The following is an 11,974-nucleotide window of genomic DNA, read 5'->3' on the forward strand; positions in this document are numbered from 1 at the left end:
CAAAAATGCAATTTTTGATACACTGATGTACGAAAAGTGTAATTTACTTTCTAAAAATTCAGTAAACACCAACAGTGATATTGTATATAACAATTACACGGTTTGGTGCCGCTGGATCCTTATTAGTCCATGTGGCACCAATCATGTGTGGCCACTTTATTTGTTTTTTTTTTGTTTTTTTAAGTTCTGGTACGTAACAAATATAATAAAAATCAACCGAATGCCGCTTTATTTTTGTTTTCATTCCGGTACCGTAACGAATGTGATGGAACCGACCGAACATGCGTAGAATCGTAGATTCACCGCCTCAACGTTCGGAATATTTTTGTTTTCATTCCAGTATCGTAACGAATGTGACGGAAACCGACCGAATATGTTTAGTAACGTAGATTCACCGCCTCAACGTTCGGGATTGGCAATAGTCGACCATTGGTCCACCTCAATTTTTATGATTTTTTTGTTTTAGTTCTAGTGCAATAATGCACCAAAACCAAAACCGACCGAGTTCTCTTAGACTTACCGTCTCAATGCTTGGGACCAATGAAGCTTGGGTTAGCGTGGTTGCGCCGGGTAAAACACTAGTTGAAAAATAAATAAAAAAAATTCCGCTCAAACCATCAAATTGTCAGTACTATGTTGTCAGGTGGATTAAATTGATTAAAATCACAGCTAAATGATGAATGTAGACCAAATAAAGATTCAAGAACAAGTCCTAATTCATAAAATATTAAATTACACCGCAATAACTAAACTTTATGTTTTTCCTGGGATTACAGATCTTTCTTAAAAAGTCTATCCTTCACAACCCACAAAAATTACCAAATTTCAAAAGAATCAATGAAAAAGATTTTAAAAAGCAACCCTTTTTATCTACATATATTCACCGACAAATATCCGGATTTTCCCTCTGTTTCGTGTTTATTCCTCGATCGTCGTATCTTCAATCACAATCCAGCCCGCAAACCTCTAACACGATCCCGCCCCGATCCAAAAACGGGTTGATTCGGACCCACAAGAGCGAGAAAATCGATGCCAACAAAATGGACCACACAATGAGAATGGTGGGAACGCTGTTTTGTTTCCCCATCATACCTTTTAGGAAAGGGTAAAGATGTAAAATCACCCATATGGCGAAGAACAACCGACCGAAAAGCGGGCCCCACGACTCGTACCCGTTGCTAATTGCGTCAGATATCCCGACAATCACGCCGATTATGTTTATGATTAAAAGGGTTAACGGTGGGAGTAAAAGGGTGGTCCATTTGAAGAGATAAAGCTCTGAAAATTCACCATCATCACCACCCTTTGATGTGACCGTAAAGTTTGTATTGACCCCTGCTAAGACTTTTAGAAGACCTTGAAAGAGTGCAAAAAGATGAGCGGAAACGCCGCCGATCACCCAAAACTGCTCGTTTCTCCATAAATCGTCGATACCAACACGGCCCCATTGGATTTCTAGAATACTTGTAACCGCAATGGATAAAAACATGAGCATGAAAAGAATACTGGCATAGTTGCTTATCTGCAGATGACATTTAACAATCCCATGAGGCTCTATTTTTTTAATAATATGTGACGGTTATAAGATTGATTCATTTACTTATTAGTCTATTCGGATTGACGTTATCTATAACGGATCAAAGAGGGAAAATTAGGAAAAAAAAACTAAATGAAAAATAATAGTATAGTAGTTCTGAAATAATATCATTTTGTTAACCATATTTGACACTAATAATGTATTTAGAATTATTTTTTTTTAAACAAATTGGGCCAACTTGATCCAGCCTATGAGTTGAATTATCTCTAGCAGGCCAACCAAAGAAAGCTAAAAAATTTAGTATTTTTAAAATAATATTATTTTTTAGCAATATTCAACACTAATTATGTATTTGGAATAAAGTTTTTTGTTTTAAAGAAAGTGTTTGGGAACAACTCGATCCGGTCCGTACTATGAAGTATGAAGTACCACCAAAGTCGCCCGGTGCATACAAAACATAGACTTCTTGATTCATTCGCTTATTGAAACAATATTGGTTTGCTAATATTTGTTACTAGTTATATATTTAAAATTAATCTTTTTTTTTTTGGATAAAAAAGTGTTTCAGGTCAACCAGGTAAAATAAAAATAAACAAAAATAAAAAAAATTATTTTGTTAAATGATATTTGACACAGATTATGTATTTAGAATTAAAATAATTTCTGGAAAGAAAGTGTTTCAGGTCAACTGTCAAGTGGTCAACTCACTCCAGCCCGTACTGCAAGGTACCGTCTTTGAAGGGTTACCCAACCCACCCAACGCATTACAAAAGATTGGACCAAAAAACAAAGAAAACTTATTACCTCGGGAACAATAAACTTGCCGGTGAGTAGACAAACAGCCGGAAGAGTACAATAAGCAAGCAATGGGACGGATGTCAATGGATAAACAACCGAATTTATATACGAAAACCTTTCTAACGGTTTCAAACCGCACCCATACCCATACCAGATCGGACAATGTCGGCTCAACAAGATTTCAACTGACCCAAGGGCCCACCTAAGAACTTGGTGTAGACGATCCGAAAGATTAATGGGAGCCGAACCCTTAAATGCAGCCCGTTTTGGAATGCAATAAACAGAACGCCAACCGTGGCAATGCATCTTGAAGCCTGTTAAAATATCCTCAGTAACCGAACCATAAATCCATCCAACCTATTTTGCAAATACATATTAGCTATATGCCTTGAAAAAAATAAACAATACTGAGACAGTCGATAACACCCCATTTTGTGGGACCTACAAAATTAAAATTCTAGAGGTGGCAATTTTGGCCCGTTTATCTCTAACGGGTCAGATGAGAAATATCAAGAAAAATAACTAATAAAAAAATGGATACAACGGTTTGAAAGCTACCTAAAGCATATCCTGAGTGCATATAGCCTCCTAAATCACTTTTTTTCAAAACATATATTAATATTGTAAAAATATTTAACACACTAATTATTCACAAAAACTTCGAAAATGGGTTGATCTAGGTTGTGTTTTATATCTTAATGGTGCAAATGAGTAAAATCAAGAAACTAACAGGTAAAAGAAATTGATTATTTATATAAACTTTAAAAGTAATGGACAAGAAAATGTTTTGGCGCAACCCCATATAAAAAAATACGACTTTAACAAATGACAAAGCCCATTTGGACCCATTACGTAACGACCCTGGTCCACCCATTTTGCCACTTTAAACTTATAATTGTTTTCGCATACCTCTTTTCCCCATTCGGTTTTATCTTCATAACCACAACTTATAACATGGATGGCCTCTTTCAACAGTGATGCTGATGAGGCACCCAGAGGAACACCGCCATCCTCCAAAAGTGTTGAAGCAATAAACACCGGAGACTGACCAAATTTTTTCTCAAACTTTATTTGAGGCATAAGTGATGACTTTTCACTATCTATTCCTACATAAAAAAATCAATTCTTTTTATTATTCCATAATAACAAAATAAAAGAATCTCCAATCGGGCCTCGTTTAAATATGTTACTTACCTTCGATTCCTTCTTCAACGCGCTCTAGCGCGTATATTTGAATCGAGGTGTCTTTGCTCTTCTTGCTCTTTGGTACCTTCTCCTTTGACTTTCCTTTGGCTTTCTTTTTTCTCGATTTGCAACAACAACATAAAACCCATTTAGGCAAGCAATTACACGTTTTCCCGGGTGGTTTTTTCTTGGTTGGGGCATCATAACCGTACAATGCTTGTCTCCTAAACACACACCCTGTTCCAACGTATATTGGCCCTTGGATTCCATCTAGCCCTTTCATATTAATCTAAACATAAAAGCGGATATATTAGGATTTTTACATCATATAAAGGTTTGGTAGAAAAGTCAAAGGGATGGTACGTACATCAAAGAACACAACATTGCGATTCGAGTATCTATCATGACGATCAATACCATCAAATCTTTGAGGAAACTGAACATAGCATATTTTCTTTCCTGATGTGGGGTCCATCATAAAACACATCGCCTCTCTTAGTGCTTTACTGTTGTTTATGTAGTGATCACAATCGACATTGAGCATATAAGGTGCATTTGAAATGACGGCCGACACTCGGATCTTCAAGGAAACAAAAAGTCAGAAGCTTTCTTTAAATGTACATATAAACAGGTTTCCCAATTTAACAAAGATAAATGATTTATTTGTTAATTAATAATACAAGAAAACATTTATTTCGATAAATATCTAGTTTCTTAAATTAAGCGATTTAGTAGGTAGTATGTATTAAGAAAAAAGTGTATACCAAAGCATTCATGGCACCGGCTTTCTTGTGGTGGTCAAATCCAGGCCTCTTTTCACGAGAAACATATACAAGACGTGGTAGCTCGTTTCCTTCTATGTCATGGACACCATTATTCCCAAGAAAAACCTATTTTCATAAAATAGGAAAAGGTTCATTAATATTAATTTATAACTTTTTATATCCAAATCCACAAACTTCAATATTATGTTTACCTGGATCATTCCTGGATGATCCCTAACATCATTTCCGGGCCATGGAGTACCATCTTGCATTGTCCATCCTTCTTCCGGAACCTTTTGTGCCATTGTAACAAGCCCGTTTATTCTTACCTTAAACTCTTCATACTCTCTCTGTGTTTCAAACGGTTTATAATTAGTACACATCATTAATCAATGCAAGAAAAAACAAGCTCAAACGGTCAACCTTTTGACCTTGTAAAGGAAATTATCAAATTTGGACAAAGGTCATTTCTGCAAATCAATCGTTCTAAAGTCAACAGGTTTGACACAATAAGTCAAATAATATTCTTACCTTCATAGCACGGCGTTCCCGGACAAATGATGGATGCACTTTATCTTTAAGATAATCAACCTTTTCAGCAAAATACCACTCAGGAGCACGCGGCTCAATGCTAAACTTTTTGCAAAACAGGACCCACTTTCTTGCAAATTCAGATGTTTCTGAGAGAGCTTCAAATGTAAGCATGGCGGCACCATCATCAGAGACATAGCAAGCCACCTTGTCCACCGGATAATCCACCGCCAGAATCGATAACACCGTGTTGGCAGTAATTAGCGGCGGTTCTTTCATTGGATCCACCGTACTCACAAAAACGTCTACCGGAGCCAATTCGGATGGCTTCCCTTCTTTCTCATACCTAAAAAAAGATTATATAAAAAGTTGTCAAATGTTGCATCAGATGTAAGTTTGTTATTCTAGTGTGTTACTTTAAATTAGAAGGTAAAATTTTCAAGCCTGAAAATATGTTTTTTGAGATTTTAGTCACATAACTTTTTCTTTTTGCATATGCGACATTTGATGTAATGGCTGCCACATCATATGTCAATGACACATCAGCAACGAAAAAGTAAAACCCAGTTGAAATGCGTTTAGTTGCTAATACCGGTAATAAGCTGCCTTATATTACATCGCTAATCTAAAGTTGGTTGCTAAAAAAAGTTTAGAGCTTGTTTCTATTTAGTGCAGTTTAACCTTTACCTTTCAAAACTCACAAAAAATACAGGTGGAAATTTCAACCGATATAGTTTAAACAGGTCAACTCGGGCTTGATTTTTCTCTAAAGAGTCAAATTTAAATTTAAAAACTCTCAACTAAAAATGAAGCGGGCAAAAGGGTTGAAAATTGTTGACACAAATGTTGTTGACCGTGTCGGTTTTAACTTTCCACCTTTGCTTTGTTTTCAAAAATTTTAAGTAGCTTAAAAGGGGCGGGGACCACATACCTTAGTGACAATCGATCAAGATAGGTTTCGCGCTCAATTGGGAACCATTTTGGGAATTGATCAAAGATCCATGAGACCGCAAACCATATCTCACAAATGACTGATATGAGCCATAATGCGTATGCATCATTAACAGGGTGCAGGATTCTATAGTGAAAAAACAGACCAAGAATCGCCATACGAATCAATATCACCATTCGGTATGGATTTATCTTGCTTGAAGGAATTGGTAACTTTCTTGAAAGTGGTTGTCTTCCCTCATCCATCCTATACACACATAACAAATAATAAATTCCTAGAAAATCATACCTTTAATGCATACGCATAAATATATATACATATACATGCATGCATACATACATACATGAGTTTATGAATGTATGTATGCGTGCCTACAAAAAGTGAGACAAGATCAAATACACTTTATTGCACCTGCTTAACATTTGACTCACTTTGTTTACTTGAAAGTGTCTTAGCATAATGAAAATACCTAAAATGCCATTCTAAATCTTGGAAACTAAAATCAATACATTACCTAGATAAACTAATAAAATCAAAGATTGCGAGAATGAAATCAAGTAACTTGTTAAATATCTGATTAACATATGGCAATATTATCATACACTTTAGTGCACCTGGTCAAACATTTGTTTCACATAGTTTACTTATAAGTGTTAACAGAAAAAAATACCTAAAATATCCCTTTGAATGACTAAATCAATATATTACTTAAATTAATTAATAAACAAAATCATACGATTAAATCAAGTAACTTGTTAAATACAAAAGCTTTTGTCATCATCTGCTAAAAGTTTTGGTTTTTTTTCCCTTAAAACAACTATCGTTGCTCGGGAATTAAATTAACGAGTATTGATTAAGATCAAATAATATTGGAAAAAAGCACTTACTTTGGCATATCGGGATCATCAACATCTCCATCATTTTGACCACCACCACTATCACCTTGATGCCTAACCATTTGCAGCTTATCATTTTGCCTTTTTCTCCATTCTTCCATTCTATCTTTCCATGCAACGGTTCCATACCCATAAACCGCCAAATCTTTCTTAGGATCCATGGGTCGAGGCGGCACTAAAACATAAAAAACCAACAATAAACATATGAAAACTAATCCAGAAACACTAGAAAAATTGAAACTTTATATTTAATCTAAAACCAAACACTTACAAGAAACTGATGAAGCAGTGTCAGAAAATGGCATAGGATGAACTCGCTTTGCACGGTTCATAAATGGTGGGATGATTAATGCATGCTTGTCAGCTGAAATCCCATCATCCTATAATAAACAAAATAAATCACAAATCTTGACTTTGACCAATGGACCGTGTGACGGTTTTGTACTTATTAGAGGTGCTTAAACTTTTCAACACAACATCATAACTGAGAAACGCTTGCATCGCCTTCATATATTTTCTAGCTATACTACTAAACTTCACAATATGAAATCACAAGGAAACTCACAAATCCTGATTTGACCATCGACCCTATGACGCTTTTGTACTCGGTGCTCACAATTTTCAAAATAAAGTCAAATTTTTAATATAACATCATAAATTCAAAAACTATTGCACCGCTTTCATATATTTTCCAACTCTACTACTACACATCACAACTTGAAATCATAAGAAAAATCACAATCTTGATTTGACCAATGACCCTGAGGTTTTTGTATTCAATATTCACAATTTTCAAAAATAAAGTCATTAATTAAAGAGTATGCGCATCCGGTCATAGATTTTATAATTGCTACTAATAACACATAATTAAAATCACAATAAGAAGAATGTTCTTATAATATACCTCTTGACCATAAGTAAGAAGCGGGATCTCGGGGTTTAGAGCAGCCGCATCCACCTCTGAAGGGGTGGCAAAACCGGAAGCATTAGACGTACCCCGCCCGATATTAAGGCGGGAAGAAAGAACCGCCTCGGAAACACCATGAGAATTTGCAAGATCAAATTCATGGTCCAAATCATCAAATCCGTCCTCATCTTCATCACCATCAACCCGGGGACTCCCTAATCATCATTCAACTTATTATTTTTCACAAAATCTTTAGACTTTAACAAAAAAAATCGAACACAAGAATCGTAATTTATCACTACCTTTAATCCGTTTAAACCGAGTTTTGCATTGAGGGCAAGCTTGATTACCCTCTCTTCTTTCATATTCATAACAAGGTCTGCATATAGGGAAAGCACATTCATTGCAAGCAACAAATGGCTCACCATCAACTGTTATTTCAATCTCATCACCACAAATCTGGCAAATCTGACCACTTAATTCTTTTACAGAAGTCACCTGTTAATAAAAAAAAAACAAAAAAACAAAATCAAAATTTCAGATCAAGAAGTCAAACCTAAAGTCAACTAACCCATGAAACTAAATCTACTGAATTTGTGTCATATACAACCCAAATCTAACATATGAACAGTATTTATTATCCAAAAAGGTAAATTCTTGCACACTGTTCAACCCACCGACAGAAATAAATATAAAAAAACAAGCTTTAACTGATTCCAGAAACCAAAGATCAATAATTTAGGTTCAAGAATTCAAGATTTTGCATAATTGGCATTAAATTGAAGCAAGATTCAAAACCCAATTCAGAAATCAAAGATTTAAAATGGGTATTTGAAAATTTTAATTAATAATAATAATATCTTACTCTTCCAACTTCATCAGCATTGATAAGAACAAACTCATTCCGGTTGTGTGAACCTGCAATAAGCCTTCCTTTTGTATCCATTGAACCTCACACACTGATTTCACCTCAAGAAACACACTTCACAAGATAAGCTTTTGGCAAAACCCCATCAAGAAAGATGAAAGCTTTCTCTCTCTACACTTGTGTTATGTGTTGGTTTCTCTGTTCCCTCAGTTTCTTAAACCAAACCCACATTAAAATACTAGTGAAAACGAAATGTAAACAGCAAACACACGTAATAAAAAACCAAGGAAATAAAAACCCACAAAGATTTAATAATAATAATCAATTGGGGAGTTGGGTTTTGGTTAAAAAGACTTAAAAATCAAAACTTTATAATTTGAGAGAGAGATAAAGAGAGTGGCTGGCTTAATACATAAGGAACACATACATACACGATCCATATATCACAGATCGCTTTGATGGGGACCTGTATGTATGAGGGGTTTGCTTTGATGAGTTGTAAATTGGAGAAAGTGGGGTCCACCATGTACGGTGGGTTTTGGAGGGGTAAAATGGTAAATTTGGATTATGAAACCGTCGGTGGGGTTGGTTTAATAATAAAGGTTAGGTTGTATGGTTTAGCCGCCGGCGATGGGGTTTTACCGGGAAGCATATGCGTGTCAATATAATAATAATATATTGTATGTATGTATGTATGTGTACGTATGTATAGGTAATCTGTAATCAGAAAACATTATACATAAGGCTGAGGGGTGTGGGGGGCGCGAGTGGGGGCGCCAGCCAATAATATTATAACGTGTGGCAGAGAGAGAAACTTGATAAGATGGGTGTTGGTTGTGGTGCTCGCGCCCCGGGACATGGTGTGGAGGGGCGCGAGAGGGGGCGCGAGCGGTTTTTTTTTTATTTTTTTATAAATGTATTAAAAAAACGTATTATTAAAAAAACTCATAAATTATTTAAAAAAACACACATTAATTAAAAAAACACATTAATATCTAAAAATAAAATTAAAGTACTAAAAAAAAACATTATTCTTATTCTTCGGCTTGGTCTTCTTCGATCAACCTCTTCCGGATACGTTCCTTTTGTTTTTCCATCAGCATTTGGTCGACCGGATTTAGGTTACTGAAGTCTCTTGTAAGGAAGTCCAAATCTCTCATTCTTTTTTTTTCCTTTTTGTCATTAGAGACCACCTCCATGGTTTTGTTGAATTTATTGAGGGATTCAACAAGATCGTTGATGTTTACGGCTTCCCCCTCAGCCGGTTTTTTCCCCCTGGCGTCCCTTCCCAATGGCCGCCTCCTCGGCGGTGAAGACGTTTCCTCCCCCGCAACGTTTAGGTCGAATCCAACCCGGCAATCCGACCCGGCTGAAGTTCTATACGCTCCAGACGAACTAGTTTTAGTCCGTTTCGGCCCTACTTCCGCATCAAGGTCCGGCGCCACCAGCTCAACCCACTTAGAACACCTTCTCAACCTCTCCCACACCTTTACACCGTCCCACGTCTTCACCGTCCCATACCTCCGCAGGCACTCCTGCTTCCACTCTTCGACTGTGAAATTATAAACCGCCAAATCGTCACTGCCACTTGGTCTCATACGACCGGCGTTCCTGTTGAACAGATTAGTAAACAAGCCGACAAATTTTCTGATTTCGGTCCACCGACCCGAAATCATATCGGCGTTCCGCTCTGTACTCCCAACGAGCGAATAGAACGTCTCCCTAACCTTTGTCCAAAAGACCTTGCTCTTTTGGTAGTCCGCTGCAAAATGCATAAATAAATTTGTAAGTCATTTAACTTTTTTATTTAACTTTTTTATTAAAAATCATTTTTAAAAACGTTAAAACAATTACCGCAACGCCGATCCTCAGAAATGACTATCCAAGCCCGACACAGGGCTTCCTTCTCATCCGATGACCACGGAGTGGTTTTCCGTTTCGTCCTTCCAGTCGAAGACGAACCCGACCCGTCCGTTGCAACTTGTTTTTTCCGGTGGACGCGTCTTCTTTGTCCCGCAGCTTCACCTTCTGGTTCTTGTGTCTCCGGAACTACAAAGTTAGGAGACGGTTGTATGTTTGATGGTTGAAAGCCGGATGATTGTTGCGACCCCGAATAAAACATCGGTTGGTCCGGTGCCGACCATAAATCGTCGTAACTGTAATCTGAATCTAGGTTTGGATACCAATTTCCAGCCATGTTTTTAAAAAAAGGTTTGGAAGATGGGGTGATTTTGGGTTTTGGGTGTGGTATGTGATATTGGTATGTGATATTGGTGTTGGTTTGGGTTTGATATTGGTTATATAGAGAAATTTTTTTTTTTTAATAAAAAACGAGCCCAACGGCTCTATTTACGCATTCCCAGGCCATTTACGCGTTATCCCAGCCGCTAGCCCATCCCCGCCTGCCTGGATTTCCGCGCTCGCGCCCCTCTCGCGCCTCGGGGCGCGAGCGGATGGGCTCACGCGCCCTTTCTCGCGCTCCACACCCCTCAGCCTAAGAGTTAGAGCTTGAGTCATAGTTGGGTCACGTGCACTCCATGTGCTTTAGTTTTATAGATCTTATTATTATTATGGAGTTTCGTAATTGAATTTATATAAAGTTTTACTTCAAGAAGAATTTTATTTTATTATTTTTTTCTATATAAAAAGATATTTGCGAGTACTATTATACGCCATTTTAGTTTTGGCAGGTTCTGGTTAATTAGCGGGCCGAATACACAATCTAGTTCGTGAGTTAATTTGTTCAATCTGTTTTTCTATAAGCTCAAAAATTAATATATTAATATGTTGTAACTTAAACATATTCAACATTTTCTGGCAAATTTTAGAAGACAAAAGATAAATAAGTGGATTTTATAATTTAAGCATAATCATCTATCTATTCTAATAAAGTAAAATAATTGTGAACACTTGTCATCTTTTGGTGAATTCTCACAACTTTTTTCCTCCAAAACTAAAATCTTAATTGGCACTTAATCAATAATTATTCACTTTTCTTTTACACTTGTATTATATTTATATATTTTTATAAAAATAAATATTAACATATTGTTTTACTATATATTCCAAAATACTTGATAAAATCCAAAAAATCAACAAGAAACCATGTTTGTCAAAGATTTAAAATAATATAATTTCAAATGTTATCATTAACATATTATACTATGTGTATTGTTAAAGATTGTAGAGAAAAACAAAACTCGAATATATTTGTATTTTACAACATAATTTTTAAATCATTAAATTATAAATATATGCTTTGAAGTCGATCCATTTTTTTAAAAATCAATCCATTTATCTATTATTATTATTATTATTGTAAATTATCATATAAATTTATAAATTATAAATATATGCTTTACATCTATCCATTTACTTTTCAATAAATTTAGTAAACTATATATATATATATATATATATATATATATGATAAAACGTAAGGATAATGTATACCAATCACTTTCAGATATGACAAAGTTTATCGTATTTACTTTCTTAGTTTTTTTTATCAAAGGTTGTTTCGGGTTTTTTGTGGA

At 35.7% G+C, this 11,974-nt stretch overlaps 1 protein-coding gene across 1 annotated transcript; it reads right to left on the bottom strand.

Moving 5' to 3' along the window:
• Window positions 1–725: 725 nt before the first annotated feature.
• Window positions 726–8,547, bottom strand: LOC143555669 (cellulose synthase A catalytic subunit 5 [UDP-forming]-like). Its single transcript, XM_077045211.1, has 14 exons — window positions 8,436–8,547; window positions 7,873–8,068; window positions 7,568–7,785; window positions 6,935–7,043; window positions 6,655–6,838; window positions 5,747–6,013; window positions 4,816–5,161; window positions 4,497–4,634; window positions 4,285–4,410; window positions 3,888–4,100; window positions 3,530–3,809; window positions 3,245–3,441; window positions 2,342–2,692; window positions 726–1,522 (listed from the first exon to the last, which is right to left on the bottom strand). The coding sequence occupies exons 1-14, from the start codon at window positions 8,514–8,516 to the stop codon at window positions 941–943; spliced, it is 3,288 nt and encodes a 1,095-aa protein (XP_076901326.1). The 5' UTR covers window positions 8,517–8,547; the 3' UTR covers window positions 726–940.
• Window positions 8,548–11,974: the final 3,427 nt, after the last annotated feature.

The sequence above is a fragment of the Bidens hawaiensis genome, unplaced genomic scaffold (assembly GCF_021521415.1).
Source record: "Bidens hawaiensis isolate Kalapana, Puna unplaced genomic scaffold, B.hawaiensis_p1.1 tig00000055_1, whole genome shotgun sequence".
Taxonomy (NCBI): Eukaryota; Viridiplantae; Streptophyta; class Magnoliopsida; order Asterales; family Asteraceae; genus Bidens; species Bidens hawaiensis.